The following is a 23995-nucleotide window of genomic DNA, read 5'->3' as shown; positions in this document are numbered from 1 at the left end:
GGGGGGGGGGGAGGGCTCCACTTTAAATGGTCATTTCTATTTTTTTTTTTATTTAAGATAGTTTTTATTTATTTTGCATAGTGTAAATGGTCATTTTTATGCAATTCCCAGAGTTGGACTTCAAGGATGAGCCATACAGTAAAGAAGTGAAGATATCCTCAGCTGCCTATAGCTCTGGACTGAGACTGAAAGTAACCTCTGATCAAGCACTTTTTTCATCTTGTACTCAGTTAGGTTTCCTCAGGTTTCTGGCAAAATCCTATGGCTGGGCTCCATGAAGCCCCCCCAACACATGTCTTGCACTGCACTGTTTACCGGCTTTGGTCAGTACTGCTGGACAACGGAAAGAAAATACTTGACTGAAAATACTTCCGCAATATTTTTAACTAACCACTAAAAGTACCTTCACTGCTTAGGATATAGGTTTAGGATATACAGTATATTTTGAGGCTCCTCACTGGAGAATCCTACCAGGAAGTACTTTCATCCCGAGGGAAGATAAAACCGCTGTTCTCGATTTGGAAAGACGTGCTTGGGAAATTGTATCTGCTCAAAGCTGGAGAGCAATGACGGTGCAATGAATGTTACCGGCACCAGAGAAGCTTGGGAGGCCACATTGGTCTGGTGGATCTTTCCATAGAGTGTGTGAAAGCTTCTGGACAGTGCCGGTTCCTTGAGCTAACCCAGGAGAATGTGAGTATTTCTGTACTCCTAATTCAATTATGGTAAATCAAATGCTAAGCTTTGCTAAAAATAAAAAAATAAAAAACTCAGCTTTGTATACAAGAACGAGAACAAGAACGTTTCAGCAGCTCATGAGTGTTCTTCTATACCGCTGACTTCCTCCTAGTAATCCCACTGAAGGACCCCGAGATAAGCCACATCTCCCACCTGCCAAGTGCCCGTCAACGCACCATTTTCTCCTCTCTGCCGCTGTGGTTTAAGTTGGACTTGTATTTCTGTAAACTTGGCTTTCATTCTTATTTAGGCCATGCAAACCGACATCAAGGCAACAGCTTCTCCCTTTCTACAACGTTAGCACTACCCAGGCCAATGTGGTCTTGCACATCCAGGAGGCAGGTCCATGACAGCCTGAACTCACAGGAAGTGGGTTGAATGATGATGGCCCTCATTCAACCCAGAAATGGAGTTATGGACTTTCTGCAGAAAACAGACCAGATTGAAGGCAAGTATTGTTGCATCAAAAGACGCACAAGGGCATTTGCTGTAACAAATATGACATTCTCAATTCTGGTTCTGAAATAACCACCAAGGTCACGTTTTCAGGTTCTCCTCCGCCTTCCCAACATTTATCATTGGCTCAGTAAAATTAGCACAACCGTTCAATCTCAGTGAAATTTTGAAAGTACAGAGTCGGGAAACACTTTTGTACCCTATGCCATAAGCAATCATTTGTTCAACGTTCAATCGCTAATGATTTTAGGTGACTGAGCTCATACAATTGCCTCTGTAGGATCGGCTTAAACACCAAGCTTGCCATTACTCTGCCAACTTCCTCCCATGCTCGCCTCCAGGACTTCTCTAGAGTCTCTCCCATCTTCTGGAACACTTTACCCCAATCTGTTAGTCTATCTCCCACTCTGACTGCGTTTAGGTGATCCCTAAAGATTCATCTCTTCAGGGAAGCCTATCCCGCCTCAACCTAACCACTCAACCATCACATTCTCAAACAACTCATCCCCACGCAGCTACCTCCTAATGTATCACTTGCCCCTCCCTATTAGATTGTAAGCCCTCCCATGCAGGGCCCTCCTTACCATCTTGTCTTGAATTGTAATGTCTTCTATATAGTGTAAAGTGCTGCACAAACTTTTGGCGATATATAAATCCTGTATAATAACTTTGTGCACAGTGCTTCAGTGCCATCTCCTACTAGTCATACCCACTACCCTCCAAACCCACCAATGTGTTTCTTTCACCCCACGCCTGCACCATTCAATGGACAATATTTTCAGGTAATAGAAAATCACATTAGGGATTACAAAGGATTCCATCCATTAGAGGATATTCAGCCAATCACTGCACAAGCTCAGAGACTCAAATCCCTATGAGGCATTCAGACAGATCAGAGATGAGCCGTCTCCGCTGGGTGACGGGATTAGACCGGCTCTCCTGCTGTGCTGGTTTAATCCCTGAATCAAGTTCGTCATCTTTCTAGAATAACCACCCAACTGACCGATGCAGCAGCTATTAGTGGCCACAAACACTTCAAGTGATTATCCAAAACTTACAATTACATTCCAAAAGACAAAGTAAATAAATGGTATGAAGTTCTTTTTGACCCCTTTCGAAAAAAAGTTGAAAAATAAAAAAAAAGCCAACTGGACAGACTGGAAAATGTTAATCCTATTCAAAAAGGAACTGTGCAATATATATTTCATTTTGCATAGAAGAGGGGAATGCTTTTCGCTTTGGATCATTAGGGAGATTCCTTCATTTTCTATCCTGTAGACTCAACAAGAATTGAGGGACTATCTTTCCAATGTGAGAGAAATCCCTTCTTAGTGGCCACAGGAACAATTGTTTCCATTAAAAGATTTCTCCTCTATTCCTGTACTGGTGGCAACTCGGAATTTTGCATCCCACCTCACTTTAATTCCCGGTGACATTGGTGATCAGGACAATTGGGGACAGCAATACAAAAAGCCATAAAATCTGACAGAGGTTCCAACCCCTCGCCACTCTATCCCAACCTATAAAGAAAAAGCCTTTAGTTATACTTCATATCATTGGGATAAATCTCTCGGCCCTTGTTTTCATTCCGCATATTACTCCACACGTGTTTCCATGGATATGGAATTTAAATCCAAGGTCGAACAATACAAATTGTTGCTCATTTTATATCAGTTTATAAGAAAATGTTACAGTGAATAGGCGACAGTGTGAAAAATACAACAATGTCAAACTGCAAATATTCAAAATGTCAATATACCAAATCTCACGCACCGAGCACACCACCAAAACATCCCAAAGTGACTAATCGTGGACGCAACAGCGATGAGCCGCATTGACTCACTTCAACAGATTACTACGGTTTTCTGCAAGGTTAAATCGGGATTTCTGCTTTTCTCATCACTATCCATATCGTATCTGCCAACATGCACGCTCGGCCAATTTAGATGTCCATGGTTATGAGGAAGACCGCACAGAAGATGGTTAGATGCAAGTTGTTGAAGATTCAAGAAATCGCTAGATTCCTCCATTCACGCTAAAGATGGTGGATGGAGAAGTCTGCCATGGTGGCTATCGTATTCCCGCGACTGTTAAAATATCTGATTGGTTGTAGTCACAAAGATCAACTTGTTGAGCTAAGTAGTGCTGACAATGTCATCCACAGATCAAATTTTGGCAGCGGACAAAATCCGATCCATGTATGGCCAACTCTAGTCCACGGAGCAAGGAACTGGCTGTTGTTGGAGCCAACTCTCCCCCCAAATAAAATGAGAAAGGGTAACACCTGCAGTTCAATGATTGCAGTCTGTGTGGCCAATATGGAGATTTCCCCAAGTAGTGGAGGAGTACCTGACAGATGTACTAACCCTTCTCCACCAGAAAGTACCAACTCAGCAAGCCTCAGAGCAGGTACAAAAGGACCATGGTGGAGAGCCCACCTGGAGTCAGCCTACTGCCAGACCAGTTCTGCATATGAGGCACAGAAAATGGGGATTTGAAGCTCTACTAAAAAAAAGTTTTCTTAGGCCCCCTTAGGCCAGGTTCACACCATTTTCCAGACCAGATCTGAAACGCGGTGCATTGCGTTTTGCCTCGATTTTGCCACGTTCCAGAGCTAGGTTTTTTTTTTTGCTTTTTTTTTTAAGCTTAAAATGGGCTTTCAGGTGCGGAACAGGGCGGACCAGTGCGTTTGCATATGTTCCAGTGCATTCCAGACCAGACAAAATACAACATGTATTTGTCTGGTCTGGAACGGACTGCCAGAAGATCAGAAATAGCATAGGGACACATTAGAATGCATTTTGGGCCCAGAAAAATTTGGTCTGGTCTGGAGATGATGTGGTGTGAACGGGCCCTTAAACCAGGGGTGGACAAATGAATATGGAATTCAGGAGCCAGTTTAACCAATCCAGGAAGCCAGCAGGATATTTGAGTGACAACAACTAGAGAAAACCTCAAAAGTTAGGCACCAGCTGACATTTTTACATACTGGTGACACGGCTCCTGGGATTTGTCCAGTCAAAGTCAGTGACAACCGGTTTCACCAGACAGGAAGTGGGGAAATCTGCAACAGGGAGTGTCGACTGGGGTTCTAGCTTGCCTCCTACTCTACTAACCTATCCTCCTGAAAATGCTGCTTGTTTGGGTGTTACACTGAACCACTCGATTCAACAGTTTGAGTCCCTGACCCGGAAATAAAAAAGTGCCTAGAAGAGTGATGTCAGAACTCCTGATCCGTATACTTGCTCAGCGTGCACAGGAGACGACGTAGGCAATGAGGTCCTTCATACTTCTCGGGTAACGTGTGAAAACTGCGACTCTCCAGCGTGTGAGAGTTGGAGGTCAGTAATCCATGCTTACACTTGGAACGAAATGCACTAAGCCGCAGCCATGGTAGTGCCCATATGAGGAGAACTCTGAAATATTACACATCAGATTTGCAGCAATTTGCCCAAGAATGGCTGGGAAAGGCTTCAAAGGGTCGTTTTTCAAGGCTTTGCGGGGAACGATTTTCCACTGTAATTACACACAGCAGCTACCAGCGGAGTCTCACACTCCCAGACGCAGGCGAGGGAACAGCTGTTTCTGCTACCAGGACCAGATGGACGTGAAGGGATGACATCAGACTTTAACCCTCTCGCAGCGCAAAGCCGGCGGCACAAAGGTTCAAAACGCCAGCAAAACACACCAGGGGAACATTTAACACAAATACTACAGCCGCTGCTGGGCACCTCCCATGTACAGCTCATTCAAGAGTTTACACAGTCCAGGACATAAATATCTGTTTTTTTAAAGCTGAACTCGGAACTCAAATACTTTTATATAAATATAATTTTGCAATAGCCACAAAGGTTGAAAATCCTCTCCGTGGGCAACAAATGCTTTCGCAAATTCAGATATTACCTTGTAACAGTAGCGGCACCATCATCATTGTGATGTACATGTGCAAAAGGACAGAGCAGTGGATGTGGCCCACCAGGCCCCACCCACTACAGGAGGGAGCGGAGACCAGTCACCCTGCACAAGGAGAGAGAGAGAGCAGAAGTGACCGGTCTTTATTACAGGAAGGGGCGGAGACAAGACCAGTCACCCTGTACAAGGAGAGAGAGCAGCAGTGACTGATCTTCATGACAGGAAGCTCCATGTTTTTGCACAGATCTGGAAGAAATACACAAAGCTCACCAAGATTCAAGAAAGAATACACACGACTCTTGTATTTAGATATCTGCTTATCCCAGAGTTTGGTCTTAAAGTGAGCCTGTGCTGTGCCCACACAGATCCATGTCCAATACCAACAAAGCAACACGTTCACTTTATTAAACCCTCCCCAGAGGAATAAACCTAGTCTTTGCTGCCCCCAGCTGCTCCGTTCAACCACCAGGAGTGAAGGAAAGTCCTATGTAAGCGCTGAGTCGCCAGAATCATCGCTTACACATGCTTATGGAGACCGCAATGATTGGCCCAATACTGCCACATGGTGCGAGTCACTTGCTTACTTGGGTTCTTTCTCCGGGTCCTGGTGCATTCATTTGAACACATCCAGAATATTCTACTGGTGCATCCAGCTTTGCACGAGAGTGAAGATCGTATAAGAGGTGGTAATGGCGAGTACATTGTTGTGCTACCTATTTTTCCTTAATGTATGTAAAGTTTCTTTCAGCAGGGATGTTCGTCACTTTCCTGCCTATACGGATGACTGGATGGGGCACTTACAAATCTGTATATAAAATGCAGGTTACCAAAATAAACATAAAAGAGATTAAAATGTATACGTTGTGTCCAAAACTAAGAAAATGGTGAACCAAATAAAGGGAACCTAAGGTATGTTTTTAAGAACGTGCACTGGGGTTGCGAGTTGGCCAACGGCGTGATAACATGTTGGCTCCAAAGTCTCGGCCATGCAGCCAGCACCCGTTATCTCCGCGCAGACTCCCACAAAACACACAAATTAAAGAACCACTTCCGGGAGATTCTAGTCCTCCTCCACCTGATAACAGAATGAGTCACTGGCCGCAAAGCCATAACACAGCGATAAACCCGGACCACAAGAAGGAGGCTAGTACACAGTACGGAGAGTCACACACTTGCGCAATAAAAGCGTTCTGAAAAGTGATGAGAGGTGATGGAGAGGTCCAGTATCTGATCTGAGAAGGCGTCTGATACAACAATGAAGGAACTGATGAACAGTAGGTCAGTTTTCCGCAGCCATCTTCCTTCAAGGTTAGAACTTTGTCTCGAATTCCTCATCATTTCCTAAAACTTCGGTGGTAAGCAAATTTCAGCCCTTCAGAAGTGATGAAACTACAAATGTCATCATGCATCTGCCTCTGGGTGTCATGTCTGTGGCTGTCAGAGTCTTGCAATGCCTCATGGGATTTGTAGTTTCACCACAGCTGGAGGTCCTGTCTGGTCGGCCTACCACTAGTATATACTGTAGATTGTTGACTGTCAAGTGGGTTGTAGTCATCGGTAAACATTTGGATTCCGTGCATGATCTGATGGCTTACAATGACTTCAGGCCAGCTTCCACCATAAACAGGAAATGTTATGGTCACACGAGCACTCCTGTTTAGAGCATCAGATGGGGGACTACAAGGTTGCCCAGAGTCAGTTTATCTTGGGTGGTGGAATATAGGAATCTGACAAGGTAAACAGCTGGATGTCCATGCATGATCTGGTGACTTACAATGACTTCAGGCCAGCTTCCGCCATAAACAGGAAATGTTATGGTCACACGAGCACTCCTGTTCAGAGCATCAGAGTGGGAATCAAAAGGGTGCCAGGAGTCAGCTTATCTTGGGTGGTGGAATATAGGGATCTGACCAGGTTGTCTTTTCTTATTTCCCTACTCTATCCAAAACACTGAACTGCTGTCAAAGATCTTTTCACACCAAGGATTTCCACTTCTGTGTGTAGGAATTGTGAATTTAGAGTCAGTCGGTGTCCTGTTAGTCATTAAGACCTGATGAAGGGGGATTACCGGCTCCAAAACACGTTGGCTGTGCATATCTTCTTGTTGTCCATTTGTGAAGCCAATAAAGTTTTCTTTTGGATTTGCTTGGTGTTTTCTTTTCTTAATTCCTTACTCTAGGTATCTCCTCCCTCTGGAGGGTCCCCCTGCTTCATGAAGATCCATCAGGCCCAAATATCACTCCTATTCGACTAGAGAAATTCCAGGGTCCCGAGCCTCACCCCCACTCCCCCTTGGATCCTAAGCAGTGTTGTCAGCCATCCCCAGCTGAATTCCCCTGGACTACCAAACAACTCTCATTCGTATCTCCATAACGTAAGGGAAAGTTCTTCTGTAGATCAGAATCCATTAGTGTCCTGCTATTCATTGATTAAATGCTGATGAAGGGGGATTCCAGACCCCGAAACACAAGAAATGTAGTAAATATGCTTTTTTGCACTGCTTGCCCTGACACACACTATAATCAGCAACAACTTCTCATCAGAAGTGGGGAACATTGTGTAAAGGTGTGATGGCTGCCATCTGCGAGGGGTCACACGAGAAGGAATTTGCTTCACTGCGGACACAATGGCCTCCTCTAGCCGGAGCCAATATTCCCTCCCTGCACAGTGCAGTATTCATATTCACTTCTGGATAAATATTAAACCCGGGGACAATACATCAGTTCATGGCGACGTTTAACATTAACGCTTTCTACGGCGAAACGTCCTTCAGCCGGCACTGCTGGGCGCTGGACGTGTATTCATCAGCCGGTAGAACACCCTGTAGTGTGGCAACTTCAGAACAGATTGCTGCGCAATCTGTTGAAAAGAAAATGTGGTTACGTTACAGAGTCCGAAATATATCCGAATGTGGAGGACCTTGAATTACACAGGAGGGTCATGCAGACGCACAGTACATACCAACCGTGTCCATAGGTCCGATGCAGGGGAAACTAAAATCCATGCAAAGCATGCAAGAAGGTCTCATTCAGGCATTCATGTAATGCCCCAGCCCACCCCATTCCCCTTTGTCAGTATTCTGAGAACCCCCAACTTTGTTGCACGAGAGCAATCCTCAAACACACCCCACTCCAGGCACCTTGCCGTCTCTTTCACAGCACAGGTCCAGTGACCTTGTGAGATGCACTCTGCATTCTGGCTGCAGCGAGTTAGAGAAAACGCAGATTCACAAACTCAGTGAAGGTTCTGGTTATAGCACAGTTGCAGTGTTTGCTGGATAGCATTAATAGCTCACCGACTGCTATCGCGTGTGGTATATAAATGCTTTTTAAAGGGAAACCGCAGTCTTTTGTTGCCGTTATTTAGTCATACATGTGAACGATTAGCTGAAAGTAAATAAAACTTATTATGCCAATATTATGCGTGTACACAGGGCCGGCGTATTTGCTCTTTACACAAGTAGGTTCTGCTTGCTGCTCAGTAGTCTTGCAGCGTGACTGCGCCTTACAGTCCTTCACTCTCACCGCAAGTCTATGGATCAGGCCTGATCTGGCTAAAAGCAAAAGACTTGTAAAATAATTTCTCTCAGCAGGCCCTATAGTGCATGTGCAGGCATTGCTCAAATTCATCCCAAAATACCCATTTATTCCTTCCATGCAACAGCTACTTGCCAGAGGGAAAGGGAGGATTAAGATTGCCCAGGCATCAACCAAATTTACCCCAAAGCCTCCCTCTTGCCCCCTAGATCATGCCCCGGCATTCTAACTTATTCCTGCTGCAAGAATCATCTTTCATTACTCCCTGTGGCATTAACAGGCTTGTAAACCAAAGGAGGCACAGCTGCTGGGAGCTCAGGTCCTAAACGCGCCCTCTCCCCAAACTACATCTCCCAAGAGCCCTTTACCTGCACACAACGTGTCGGCGGGCTTGCGAGAATCATAGCAGTAGCATTATTTTGCTGGGAAAGAAAATATTGTGTGCATGTGGAGCTGGACAGAGATGTACAAGGACAGGGGGAGTTCTCTATTACATGAGGCAGGGCTGAAAACTTGGGATTTCAGTGCAGAAAAAGGAACTGTGTTGTCAGCACAGACAGGAAGTTACCAGCAGATGGGATTTCTGGCAGATTTACAGGTGTTTTCTGTACTTGCAGCAATTTTAAAGGATAAAACATTGGGAAATGCGCAATAGTTGAAGATGTACGGATTTATTTTTTACTTTTTGCCCTGGCAGCAACGCTCATTACATCTTCTGACCTACAGGAGGACATTCAACAATCCATGTATGAAAGATTCGGAACTATGGCAATTGTGCACAATGCTTGCTCCATAATAACGTTTTGAGTAAATGTCACAATTCTAACTCAAAATGTGCACTAAAAATACATAACGGATTCCGATTCCCCGTTAAAAAGTAACAGCGCAATATAAAAACTCTAAACCTGTAAAAAAAAGCTGCACACGGTCAGAGCGGCCATATACTATAAAAGAATTCGAAATATCTCGGAGCAATAACAATTTACATTGTCAATGTTTGCACAATTCACAGTGTAACGTCACAGCAAACACAGAGGAACCAAGTTCAGGTTTAGTCAGAATATATTGTGTTATGTGTCTAAACAGATTCTACAGGTCACCAAGGACAATCCAGTATATAAAGAAGTGCGTGGTTCATGCTAGACCTCCGGAGGAGACAAGAACATCTCTATACATGTACTACAGAGTCTTCTACCATTTCACTGTTCCAGAGACTTCCTAGTCCTCCTACAGGGCAACCCCGGAATCCCAATGACCTTCAATGAATTTCCCGGAACGGGCTGGGTTCCGGTAATGTTACAGAAAAATCTTTTGCAAGAACAAGCTCTTACTGTATGTAAATAGGTTAGTGTTACACGCTGGACCTGGGCAGGGGACATGTGAACATCTCCATACTTGTACCACACAGTCATCTGCCATTTTGCTGTTCCAGAGGCCACCACCCATGAGAGCTACTTCCTTGTCCTTCAGGGCAAACCTGGAAACCCAAATGACCTAAAGTGAAATTTCCCAGACCGGGCTGGGCGCCTGAAATGTTACAGAAAAATGTTTTACTGTATTTAAATGAGTTAGTGTTACACAATGGACCTGGGGAGGAGACGTGTGAACATCTCCATACTTGTACCACACGGTCATCTGCTGTTTCCCTAGCACTGGCAGGCTGTACCAGAGGCCACCACCTATGAGAGCTACTTCCTTGTCCTCCTCCAGGGCAACCCTGGATTTCCAATGACCATCAATGAATTTCCCAGACCAGGCTGAGCTCCCGAAATGCTACAGAAAGATCTTTTTGAAGAAAAATCTTACTGTATGAAGATAAGTTAGTGTTACACCCTGGATCTGGGGAGGAGACATGTGAACATCTCCATACTTCTACCACACAGTCATCTGCTGTTCCAGAGGCCACCACCCATGAGAACTACTTCCTTGTCCTCCTACAGGGCACACCTGGAATCCCAATGACCTTCAGTGAAATTTCCGAGCCAGACTGGGCTCCTGAAATGTTACAGAAAAATCTTTTACTGTATTTAAATAAGTCAGTGTTACACCCTGGACCTGGGCAGGAGACATGAACATCGCCATACTTGTACTACAGAGTCTTCTGCCGTTTCGCTGTTCCAGAGGACACCACCCACGAGAGCTACTTCCTTGTCCTCCTACAAGGAAACCCCAGAATCCCAATTACCTTCAATGAATGTTGTGGACCAGGTTGGGCTCCTGAAATGTTACAGAAAGATCTTTTGGAAGAAAAATCTCTTACTGTATGCAATAGATTAGTGTTACACGTTGGACCTGGGGAGGAGACATGAACATCTCCATTCTTCTACTACAGAGTCTTCTGCCGTTAAGCTGTTCCAAAAGCCACCACCCATAAGAGCTACTTCCTTGTCCTCCTCCAGGGCAACCCTGAAATCCCAATGACCTTCAAACCCTGGAATCCCAAGGACCGGGCTGGGATCCCGAAATGTTACAGACAGATCTCTTACTGGTACATCTCAATTCCACTGCTGGCCTTTGCATCTTGCACAGTTGGATGGAATGGGGCTTTGTTGGGTTTTCCCATCATAAAACAAGGTAAGCCATCCAATGCTAGCATATTATAAACTTGGTCAGGAGTTCCGTTTTATTGGCTGACTAATTGTCCCGGGGTGGTGGCTCACTAGCTACTTTACAAAACAAGGTGCACAATAGATGATCTCCAGATTTCCATCATCAGATTTAAAAAGCTCAACTTCAGCCAAAACTTTGTTTTTATGTTGTGGACAGAGTAGGGTAGGGCAAAACCCTGGTCATGTCTTTACTTTGGCTTGTGACTCCCATGGGAGACATGTTCCCTCATTTGGGTTAGGGCAGGAAGTGATGGGAAATCTCTCCAGTGGAGACACAGATGGCAGTCATACACTTCGGAGTAAACTGGGGATTGACTAGAACCTTTGTCCCATGTTCCTAGGGGCCGTATGTGCTGACCAGCAAGGGATCCATGCGTAGATTCCCTGCTGATCGGAGCAGTATGGAACGGATATCACTCTTGTGACATCTGTGTCCATTCAGTGGTAAGATGGAAGGGAACAAAAACTTAACTGTACAGATCCATGTTAGGTCTGTAGGGAGTCAGATGTAAGCAGACATAAGTCCATTTACATCCGATTGGTCACGATCAGGTCCACCAAACGGAGTTCTGTTCCATTCTCTTCTCTCGCAGACAAACTCTAAGGTTGAAAAACTGACAGATGGATCTTATCGGAACACAGTGTGAAAGGGACCCAATGTTCCTGGAGATTGGATACAAACTATCTGTGGTGGTTTACAATGGGGACGTTGGGAGTAAAGTCTCTTGGTGAAGGAATGCAAAGATTTTGGCTAGGCCCGGGAGAGTCTACAGAGGCCCAGGGGAAGGAGGGTCAAATAAGGAGACATCTGTTAGCCCAAACAAGATTTATTCCAAAAGAACAAAAAAATGTGAGTGCACGGATGATCTTTCTTCGTCAGGGATTAGGATGTTGCATGTATTTAAAAAAAATAAAAAAAAATAAATTAAAAAATCAGGACCCCATCTAGTTCACAATTTCTTAAGAAAACGGATTGTGAACCACAGCTGGCAATGAGAACTCCAACAGCCAGTAGTCTGAAGGACTAATCATTGCCAGCAGTGATCCAAAACCCCTTTTCTTTAGACATTGTAAACCAGACATGTCGGGATTTTTCGTTTCATGCAGTTCTGAGGAAGGAGGCCCAGCCTGACCCCAGAAATGCATTGGTGGTTGTTCTTTGGAACAAAACTTGTGCGGACTCTAGATTTTATGGTGTGACACTTTCAGCAACCCTCCGGTCCCATCATTTTTATTACTGTGCGTCTCCCTCTCCCGGTGACCCTCACTCACCCAGCTTCTTATCCTGCTGTCACAAGCTCTTGCATGGATTGTAAGAGGTGAAATGCCCAATGACAGGTTTTAGCCTTCCCAAAATAAAAAATTGGCAAGTGTTGGGGTCCAAAGCCTCCACCTTGGTCATATACATACACAGAAAGTTATTTGGTCAACGTCATACAAAACAATAAAAAAAAGGCCGTCCCTTTAAATGAGGCAGCATCTCTTTGGGTCACATGTGGGGGCGGCTGGCAAAGTTGCATGGCCGCTCTCCTACACAATATTTGCAGTACCTTGCTGCCCCCTTTCCAGCCAGAGCACCCCTGCCCGACTCTCAACAACCTGGGACACTTTAGCCGGTGTCCCACCCAGCTTCTGGCAACCAGTGATGTCAGTGGTTGCCAGGAGCAGGGCAGGATGCTGGCCAGAGCGTCCCAGGTTGCTAAAGGCCCAGGTGGGAGATGCAGAGCCTGCAGAGGGCGGCATCACTGCCTGTCTGTGCCGTCTCCTCTACCCCTCTCCTACGTACTCCACCACACTCCAAACCCTAGCCCCCCTCCCAGGCCGCCCACCCAAAATTTCCAGGGACACCACTGATTACAAAAATAAAATTACTAAATTGATTCAAATGAGTTGCCGGCATTTTTAATGGGGTTGTAGAATAAAAGGTCCGGGACCAAAGCAAAATCATGGGAGGCATGCAAACTCTGGGCGTCACTGCTGAGACCACCGCGCTTCAGGGACACGGGACTATGTACCAAGCCTTGCAATCATTTGCTGCACCCTTCCCGTTGTTCCATGTCAGCTGGCACATGCCGAGCCAACACATACGCCATTGCGATCCTGGCGTTCCGATGTAGCAATGTCAGATATTTCATTTTGCTTTATAACCTACAGATAACCTCTGGAGCGTCCAGATGTTTGGTGACCTCTGTATGCAATCAGGAAAACACAAGGCGCGGGCTCACGCTAACCTACTTTGAAGAGCTCTGGGCTGCAGTCTCCAAGTCTTGTGTTCTAAGCATGCTGCCACCATAGAGATTAATGAGCAGCCACTGTGCAGCACATGAGAGCGGCACAAGAAAGTCACTTCAATATCACAGATGGGAGACGTCCATGTGACAAAACGGCTCGAGCTAGCTGAAGTTTAACTGCATGTTAATGCAGAGCGTCGGTGAGATCGAGGTAAACATTCACCCGGCATAATGGAAGTGACATTCCACGGTGCTATATAGGCTGCAATGACGACAGCAGCAGCCTAGGGTACAGCACAATGCCTCCAAAGCTGCTGGAGCCGAATCCTTGTGGTCATTTAGAAGCCTGCTGCAGCCAAGTACAACCCAGGCGATAGGACCCGTTCATGTTGCGGCACGCGCGGTGCCTCTTCCTAGCTGCTGCTTGCAGATAAAGTAGAATAGAAGATAAAAATGAATTGCATATGAAAAGGTTAAATGTAAAAAAAGCAATATTCACCTTCAATTACGAGATGTCCCCTGCAGTACTTCTATTTCCCCACTAGATGTCCTCAGTCCGACATCTAGCATCATTCAACCCACTTCCTCTGAGACCAGGTCATCCTGGACCTGCCCCCAGCCTGTGACTGGACAGTGAAAGGAAAAGCAGCATAGTGATGAGCTCATCTCTTTGCTTTCTGCTCCTGATGCTCACAATGGAGTCCTGCTGTACAGAGACCGCAAGAGGCCAATACCGGTTCACATTCAGGTGCTTACACTGCCAGTATTTAAAAATACAATTAAATGATGAATTATTGATTAGAGCTGCGATCATTTCAGTCTTTGGGTGGATGTTTCATCTTTTTAAATGTGCAGCTCTCATTCAAGAATGCTTAGTGTTCCTGCCATTAAAGTCCTTGTCCAGGCACTTCCTGTTAGGGTGACAACGCTCTGTTCCCGTCTCCCGAATGTCCTCCCGTGTTGTTGCACTGTTGCATGCTCTCCCAATGGAGACACAGCCATGCCCACCCACATTGCACAGGCTTATTCCACTGTTGTCTCCATCAAGAAAGCTGCCTTGAGAAATGCCGTGCAGCCTTCGCTGGAGTGCATGTAGAGAGGAGGCGACTGCCAAGAGGCTGTGGCAGTTCCGCAGCACTGAGATGCAAAAAAAAAAGGATGCATTCAGGTAAATAACATGCCCCAAATATCAGTCACATGCACATAAAATCTGACGGGACGATTTAGACACCTGTGCAATGTGTGTGGGCATGGCTGTCTCTCCATTGGGAGAGCGTGCAACAGTGTGAGAACACGGGAAGACATTCGGGAGACGGAAACAGAGATTGTAGAATATTAGCACGCTGAACTACCCCTACAAATGCCCGGAATTTCAAAGAGGGACGATTCCATATAACTGACAGGACGTGAATGGTCTGGCGACAGGTTCTCTTTAGTGCACAACCACTATTCTGCACACACAAAGTAGAGATCGTAGAGGATCAGCATGCTGAACTTCCCCTACAAATGCCCGGAATTCCAAAGAGGGCTGATTCAAGTGCTCAATGGCTGCTGTCACAGCCTGTTACCTGCACACGCACCTTGTTGCTGGGAGACGGAAGCGAGACGGTGGGACAATGGCGCGCTCGGCTGTACAGCTCATTAATCATTTAGGCAGCTTTGTCTAAACCATGTCTTCCCGCAGAGTTTTCTCAGCGGAGGGGGGGGCCTGTGTGTGTGGCAATTTCCTAGACGGCTCGGACTACAGTATATAATAATAGAGAGGACATTGCCCAAATATATATATCCCGAAACACAAGTATATACCGGAGGTGCTACTGCCAAGTGTTCTGAAGGTGCCACTTTTTTGGTACTTCCTTCTTTGTTCAGTGTTGCCCTCTCTGACTCTAATACTAGGGTAGGCAACCCTCGGGGCACGGTTCCTCTTAGCCCAGGGGTGGGCCACTCCAGCTCTTTATCTGCAGGCAGCCTGTAGTGGGTAAGGCCTGCTAGACCCCTCCCAGGTTTGTAAATTTCGAGGGGATTATTTTAAATGCATCTGTGGGGACCCGTTCTGCCTTCTAGGCGGCCGCCTTTGAGGGGGTGACCCCTTCTAGGCGCCCGCCTGTGAGGGGGTGACCCCTTCTAGGCGCCCGCCTGTGAGGGGGTGACCCCTTCTAAGCGCCCGCCTGTGAGGGGGTGACCCCTTCTAAGCGCCCGCCTGTGAGGGGGTGACCCCTTCTAAGCGCCCGCCTGTGAGGGGGTGACCCCTTCTAAGCGCCCGCCTGTGAGGGGGTGACCCCTTCTAAGCGCCCGCCTGTGAGGGGGTGACCCCTTCTAAGCGCCCGCCTGTGAGGGGGTGACCCCTTCTAAGCGCCCGCCTGTGAGGGGGTGACCCCTTCTAAGCGCCCGCCTGTGAGGGGGTGACCCCTTCTAAGCGCCCGCCTGTGAGGGGGTGACCCCTTCTAAGCGCCCGCCTGTGAGGGGGTGACCCCTTCTAAGCGCCCGCCTGTGAGGGGGTGACCCCTTCTAAGCGCCCGCCTGTGAGGGGGTGACCCCTTCTAAGCGCCCGCCTGTGAGGGGGTGACCCCTTCTAAGCGCCCGCCTGTGAGGGGGTGACCCCTTCTAAGCGCCCGCCTGTGAGGGGGTGACCCCTTCTAAGCGCCCGCCTGTGAGGGGGTGACCCCTTCTAAGCGCCCGCCTGTGAGGGGGTGACCCCTTCTAAGCGCCCGCCTGTGAGGGGGTGACCCCTTCTAAGCGCCCGCCTGTGAGGGGGTGACCCCTTCTAAGCGCCCGCCTGTGAGGGGGTGACCCCTTCTAAGCGCCCGCCTGTGAGGGGGTGACCCCTTCTAAGCGCCCGCCTGTGAGGGGGTGACCCCTTCTAAGCGCCCGCCTGTGAGGGGGTGACCCCTTCTAAGCGCCCGCCTGTGAGGGGGTGACCCCTTCTAAGCGCCCGCCTGTGAGGGGGTGACCCCTTCTAAGCGCCCGCCTGTGAGGGGGTGACCCCTTCTAAGCGCCCGCCTGTGAGGGGGTGACCCCTTCTAAGCGCCCGCCTGTGAGGGGGTGACCCCTTCTAAGCGCCCGCCTGTGAGGGGGTGACCCCTTCTAAGCGCCCGCCTGTGAGGGGGTGACCCCTTCTAAGCGCCCGCCTGTGAGGGGGTGACCCCTTCTAAGCGCCCGCCTGTGAGGGGGTGACCCCTTCTAAGCGCCCGCCTGTGAGGGGGTGACCCCTTCTAAGCGCCCGCCTGTGAGGGGGTGACCCCTTCTAAGCGCCCGCCTGTGAGGGGGTGACCCCTTCTAAGCGCCCGCCTGTGAGGGGGTGACCCCTTCTAAGCGCCCGCCTGTGAGGGGGTGACCCCTTCTAAGCGCCCGCCTGTGAGGGGGTGACCCCTTCTAAGCGCCCGCCTGTGAGGGGGTGACCCCTTCTAAGCGCCCGCCTGTGAGGGGGTGACCCCTTCTAAGCGCCCGCCTGTGAGGGGGTGACCCCTTCTAAGCGCCCGCCTGTGAGGGGGTGACCCCTTCTAAGCGCCCGCCTGTGAGGGGGTGACCCCTTCTAAGCGCCCGCCTGTGAGGGGGTGACCCCTTCTAAGCGCCCGCCTGTGAGGGGGTGACCCCTTCTAAGCGCCCGCCTGTGAGGGGGTGACCCCTTCTAAGCGCCCGCCTGTGAGGGGGTGACCCCTTCTAAGCGCCCGCCTGTGAGGGGGTGACCCCTTCTAAGCGCCCGCCTGTGAGGGGGTGACCCCTTCTAAGCGCCCGCCTGTGAGGGGGTGACCCCTTCTAAGCGCCCGCCTGTGAGGGGGTGACCCCTTCTAAGCGCCCGCCTGTGAGGGGGTGACCCCTTCTAAGCGCCCGCCTGTGAGGGGGTGACCCCTTCTAAGCGCCCGCCTGTGAGGGGGTGACCCCTTCTAAGCGCCCGCCTGTGAGGGGGTGACCCCTTCTAAGCGCCCGCCTGTGAGGGGGTGACCCCTTCTAAGCGCCCGCCTGTGAGGGGGTGACCCCTTCTAAGCGCCCGCCTGTGAGGGGGTGACCCCTTCTAAGCGCCCGCCTGTGAGGGGGTGACCCCTTCTAAGCGCCCGCCTGTGAGGGGGTGACCCCTTCTAAGCGCCCGCCTGTGAGGGGGTGACCCCTTCTAAGCGCCCGCCTGTGAGGGGGTGACCCCTTCTAAGCGCCCGCCTGTGAGGGGGTGACCCCTTCTAAGCGCCCGCCTGTGAGGGGGTGACCCCTTCTAAGCGCCCGCCTGTGAGGGGGTGACCCCTTCTAAGCGCCCGCCTGTGAGGGGGTGACCCCTTCTAAGCGCCCGCCTGTGAGGGGGTGACCCCTTCTAAGCGCCCGCCTGTGAGGGGGTGACCCCTTCTAAGCGCCCGCCTGTGAGGGGGTGACCCCTTCTAAGCGCCCGCCTGTGAGGGGGTGACCCCTTCTAAGCGCCCGCCTGTGAGGGGGTGACCCCTTCTAAGCGCCCGCCTGTGAGGGGGTGACCCCTTCTAAGCGCCCGCCTGTGAGGGGGTGACCCCTTCTAAGCGCCCGCCTGTGAGGGGGTGACCCCTTCTAAGCGCCCGCCTGTGAGGGGGTGACCCCTTCTAAGCGCCCGCCTGTGAGGGGGTGACCCCTTCTAAGCGCCCGCCTGTGAGGGGGTGACCCCTTCTAAGCGCCCGCCTGTGAGGGGGTGACCCCTTCTAAGCGCCCGCCTGTGAGGGGGTGACCCCTTCTAAGCGCCCGCCTGTGAGGGGGTGACCCCTTCTAAGCGCCCGCCTGTGAGGGGGTGACCCCTTCTAAGCGCCCGCCTGTGAGGGGGTGACCCCTTCTAAGCGCCCGCCTGTGAGGGGGTGACCCCTTCTAAGCGCCCGCCTGTGAGGGGGTGACCCCTTCTAAGCGCCCGCCTGTGAGGGGGTGACCCCTTCTAAGCGCCCGCCTGTGAGGGGGTGACCCCTTCTAAGCGCCCGCCTGTGAGGGGGTGACCCCTTCTAAGCGCCCGCCTGTGAGGGGGTGACCCCTTCTAAGCGCCCGCCTGTGAGGGGGTGACCCCTTCTAAGCGCCCGCCTGTGAGGGGGTGACCCCTTCTAAGCGCCCGCCTGTGAGGGGGTGACCCCTTCTAAGCGCCCGCCTGTGAGGGGGTGACCCCTTCTAAGCGCCCGCCTGTGAGGGGGTGACCCCTTCTAAGCGCCCGCCTGTGAGGGGGTGACCCCTTCTAAGCGCCCGCCTGTGAGGGGGTGACCCCTTCTAAGCGCCCGCCTGTGAGGGGGTGACCCCTTCTAAGCGCCCGCCTGTGAGGGGGTGACCCCTTCTAAGCGCCCGCCTGTGAGGGGGTGACCCCTTCTAAGCGCCCGCCTGTGAGGGGGTGACCCCTTCTAAGCGCCCGCCTGTGAGGGGGTGACCCCTTCTAAGCGCCCGCCTGTGAGGGGGTGACCCCTTCTAAGCGCCCGCCTGTGAGGGGGTGACCCCTTCTAAGCGCCCGCCTGTGAGGGGGTGACCCCTTCTAAGCGCCCGCCTGTGAGGGGGTGACCCCTTCTAAGCGCCCGCCTGTGAGGGGGTGACCCCTTCTAAGCGCCCGCCTGTGAGGGGGTGACCCCTTCTAAGCGCCCGCCTGTGAGGGGGTTGCCTGTGAGGGGTGACCCCCTTCTAAGCGCCAGCCTGTGAGGGGTGACCCCCTTCTAAGCGCCAGCCTGTGAGGGGTGACCCCCTTCTAAGCGCCAGCCTGTGAGGGGTGACCCCCTTCTAAGCGCCAGCCTGTGAGGGGTGACCCCCTTCTAAGCGCCAGCCTGTGAGGGGTGACCCCCTTCTAAGCGCCAGCCTGTGAGGGGTGACCATTTCTAGTCGCCCGCCTTTAAGTTTAGCAAGTAGAAAGCAAACCCAGCATCACTGCACTATCACATTGTAAATCATGTTCTGTATGACGAGATCTATTCTCCGGGCTGTCAGATGCAGTCCCTCAGGTAGAAATCAGGGCAGAGGAATTTGCATTCTGTACAGACACGCTACTTCCATTCTCCTCCACAGACAAAACCAGCTTGTTTTAGTGTATTAACCCCTCATATCCTGGATGCGAGTCTCTACAGTTGGCCGCGATTTAAAGAGCACCCGTCAGCCCGCAGGCAGCTGCTGTGTTTTCATGGATCTATTCGGCCGTACGGGTGCTGTCCTGTGTGGTGGTGGATTCTGGGCATCGGCATTCATCTGCTGCACACGACAACATCGTCTGATGCGATTATGTGGCCCGCAGACAGTACAAGAAACCCCCCTCCGTGTATGAAGGGCCCCGATTTAGGGACACAGGTATCTGAAAACATTAGCTTTAGGCAGACCCGGTGAACGTGTCTGTATTTGCATCTGCTGAGTCTGGGCCTTTGTCTGCTGTCCTAAGGCATAACTGAAAACGAAGCGCGTACATCATCATCGCATAACGTTACCACGAAAGTATTTTCTAACACGTCTCTCCCTGTGCGGAGGAAACACATCGCAGACAATGCTCGGCTTTAGATCATTGGCCCTACAGCCGCCTCCTCCATGTGGAATGATAAAGGACGTGTTAGTAGGGCGCTGGATCTAAAAAGGCAAGTATAATCCAGCGGTGGGCAACCTTGGCACGCCAGCTGTTGTGGAACTACAAGTCCCATGAGGCATTGCATGACTGACAGCCACAAGCATGATTCCCAGAGGCAGAGACTTGATTTGCAGTTTCAGCACAGTCGGTTGCCTACCTATAAGCAGGTTAGTAGCTAAGTAGGTAGGTAAGTGTGCAAGAGCAGCTGAGAGAGCCTTAGAGAGGAAGCTTCAAGGGACCGATGGAGGGAGCTTGCTGGACTGAGGAATAAGGCACCTTATTACTCTACCCCTAGACTTAACCAACATTTAACCCTTGCAGTGAGGACGGGGCAGAAGTGGTTCAGCACGGTTTCTGAGAGGGCGTTTTTAATCACGTTGCGTGAAACGCAATTTAAAGCGCCCAAAACCGCGCTGAGCAGTGCGTTTCCATTTAAATCTATATGAAATTTGCTGATCAGCGAGACAGAAGTAGCTCAGGGAGCATTTTGGGCGGCAGGCGTTTCTGATCACGCGGATCCGCACGCTTGCATGAACGGCCCCCATAGAAATGTATGGGATTGTTCATGTAGGCGGAAAAATCTGCGCGACCGGTGTACCGTATTTTTCCGTCTATAAGATGCCCCCATGTATAGGACGCCCCCCACTTTTCTTACCCAGAAATCAATATTTTCCATGCTCTTTTGCATAACTGATTACATCCAGTATTTAATTTTGCAGCCGCTTACTGGTACCGGTATTTTTTTTGTTTTCTGACATTTTTATGGGCTCCCCATTACATCTGGGCACTGGCTACACGCTCTCCCCAGCATCAGCTGACGTCAGGTACACAAGGCTCATGATTGGAGAAAACCTGTTAGCTTGTCTCTGCAATCGGAAGTTTCACTCGTGAGGCTAGTCTGCAGAGGTATAGGCAGTTTCGCAAACGCAGGTTCTCCTCTTGGCCCCCGTGTATAAGACGCCCCTCCATTTCTAGGTAAATATTTTTAAGAAAAAGTATAGTCTTATACACGGAAAAATACAGTAGTTTTTTTTCCCTTGTGTCTGGAGTTGGTCTTTAAAGAAGAACTCCGGGCAAAACGTTCTACTCCCAGCACTGCAAAGGTTAAGTGCTTATTTTTGTCTAGGTGCAAAAATAAAGTTAGACTCACCTAATCCTTGGAGCCGGCCGGCTGCGACCGCGCTCCCTCCAGCCCGTCTCCTTCTCCACTGCAGCGATGGGATGTCCCTCGGCGTCCTCACTACCGGAGCAGCTGTGCATGGCAACCAATCAGCATCCACCTTTCATTTTCGAATCTTAACTGAACAAACTGAAGAGGGAAGCTGATTGGTTGCCATGCACAACTGCTCCAGATTTTGATGATTTTCCCCTCTGTGTATGATGACTCCCAGGACCTCAGACTGCTGTAGCGGAGGGGGGGGGGGGGAGAGAGAGGCTCTAGGGACCGGTCGAAAAGCAAGCTGGCTCCAAGGGTCAGGTGAGTAACTTTTTTTTATATACGTTCCTAGATGGAAACGAGCACTTAACCCTTGCAGTGCTGGGAGTAGCTCCAGTGGTGTCACAAGGGGGGTGCGGCCAACCCCCTGTGACACCAAAATGACTCATTTTGGTGTCACCCCCTCTAAAAAAAAAATTTGGGCACTCGGTCATGGAACAAGAGCGCGACAGTGTCAGGAGAGAGGAGGGGACCCGGCGGCATACCTTACCCCTCCAGGTGAACGTCCCCTCCTCTCTCTGCCGGCGTCCATCATCAAGATGGCCGACGGCAGGTGTCAAGTGGATAGCAGCACGTGCGCAGTGACGTCATGGTGGGGTGTCACCAGGTCCCCGCTCCTGGCTGACACCCGGCCTCGGCACGGCCCCGAGTAGCTCCCCTGCAAGGTTTAAGAAACGTTCTGCCTGGAGTTCTTCTTTGAGGCCGGCCATTAGTGCACATTAGAACCTTTACTATAAAAAAAACAGTTACAAATTATCTACGGTCTGGCAAAATAGTCTTTTTTAGTGCAGTTCCACTTTAATTGTTAATCATGTACCATGCACTGAAGTCATTTTAGGGTGCAGTGACCCCCAAAGCCGATATGAAGCACCATGCAGAACATTTTTCCCCAGAAAGAAAGAAAAAATTGTATTACGTGGAATCTTGAGGCTGTGGTTGCATAACAATAAGCAGCAAGAACCATATAGACTGAGCAACAGCACAAGCCAGAGGTACGAAAATAAAATACATTAAAATAAGCCAACCAAGAACACACGTGAACTTGTCAACTTCACAGAAAGCAACCCAACAAACATATCGCCTGGAAGGAAATTCCACCAGAGTACGTTTGTTTTAGTAGTAAAACCCGTGTGGAAATGAGCGCTCACCATTTCACACACACACCAGAAAACCTGATCCTCCACTCCGGGAGAGGTTACCGACTCATTCTCCGCATACCACGAATATACAGGGTGACTGCAAATCAAACATTCCAATTATAGAATTCTCCGCTCGGCAATGTGACATTATCCGACACAAGCTGGGCGCCACCGGCACATAAAAAGACCCTCGATGGCTCCGTGGTCACCAGGGGGAGAGAGGCAAATATGGACGTCTTACCATTTCGTCCAAGGCGTATCGCAGCAGGCCGTGCTCGTACAGGATGAAGAACCTCCGCTGCCATTTCTGTGGAAGAACAAAGGACATCATTAGGTGGCGGAATCAGAAATACGGCGTTCAGTTCTTATAATGAGCTAAGAAAGCTGACGCAAGACATTCGTAGGCCGCAACTGCCAACCTCTTTCCGAAATGCCGGCTGCTATGCGGATCCCGTGGCTTCGAGCATGCAGCAGGTGAAGACAGGACTACTGAACCATTTACCTGTTCTGGGTCACCGACTCAGAATATTGCATCGGCATTGCAGCTAGGACACTAGTATTTTCAGAAGGTGGTTAACAATGGTAGGCACAGATTTCCACTACAGATGACCGATCATATTAGACCATAATGGTCATCAGGAAGGGGAGCAAACATCTAAATACATTGTCCAAATACATACCGTACATGGAAACTATTGTTGATTTAAAAAAAAATGTAATTTTGGCCAGCCAACTTTAATCCAGACCACCATGATGGAGAATGTCGTTGGGTCCCTGATCTTCACTGCAGGTAAAGTGATATTCAAGTATCAGCTGGTCTCCTGAGTACTGGTCCTGGTATCCTGTTTTGGGGTGGCTCCTTTCCCTTGACCATGCCTTCCATATATTTCTCAAATACATAGTTACCTTAAAGTGGACCCCCTCTACCTCTTATAGAATTGGGAAATAATAGTACACGCTTATGGTGTTGTTTTAGAACACTTCCTGATTCCTTGTCCAGGTAAGGATCACATATGCACTCCCCCAATGTCTCTTGGGATTGCCACAACACATGCCAGAAGGCAGTGCGCCGCAAAATTATGTGCATGCGAATGTGCCACAGTCAGCACATCTGCGCACACATGGGAGATGACCACACATGTGCAGAGATGCCATGGTCTCTGCAAGGTCCTAGGAACCAGTGGCATCTGTGCACACGTGTAGTGATCTTCTATTGGGTGTCTCTGCCTGGTCCCATTGTTGAAAGTGCGTTCTGCACAGCATGCAGTGTTGCAACAAGTTTGGATAAAATAGGATAGATGCTCTTAGTGACCGCCACAGATGGCGCCATGCAGAACCTCAGAGATGTGGTCACTCCAGAACACAAAGCAAATATTGTTTATTGCAAATAACATCACATAGGTCAAAAATGTGACTGTGTGGCCTTGAGGATGGGACCCTGCACGGCCCCAAAACATTGGCAATTTATACCCATGTGATATTATTTGCAATAACCTTTTATTTGCATTCTGTAGTGCTGGTGACCCATCATCACATCTCGGTCTGGTCCCAAATACATAGCAGAGCCCTGCAGCACATCAGCATGCACACGGTGGCAGCGGGCCGGCAGGATAGAAAACTTATGCTGGTGTGAAGATCTTC

The 23995-nt window shown here is 49.8% G+C and overlaps 1 protein-coding gene across 6 annotated transcripts in view; it reads right to left on the bottom strand.

Moving 5' to 3' along the window:
* MPRIP (myosin phosphatase Rho interacting protein) overlaps positions 1-23995 on the bottom strand; it is a 133229-nt gene that overhangs the window by 79164 nt on the left and 30070 nt on the right. For all 6 annotated transcript variants that reach the window (XM_018572631.1, XM_018572633.1, XM_018572636.1 and 3 more), the window contains exon 3: positions 22596-22661. In XM_018572631.1, the coding sequence (XP_018428133.1) occupies positions 22596-22661 (66 nt within the window). The remainder of the gene's footprint in view (positions 1-22595; positions 22662-23995) is intronic.

Source organism: Nanorana parkeri, unplaced genomic scaffold (assembly GCF_000935625.1).
Source record: "Nanorana parkeri isolate BGI_ZX_2015 unplaced genomic scaffold, ASM93562v1 scaffold2090, whole genome shotgun sequence".
NCBI classification, from domain to species: Eukaryota; Metazoa; Chordata; class Amphibia; order Anura; family Dicroglossidae; genus Nanorana; species Nanorana parkeri.
Note: the sequence above shows the minus strand (reverse complement) of the source record. Positions and strands in the feature narration are given on the sequence as shown.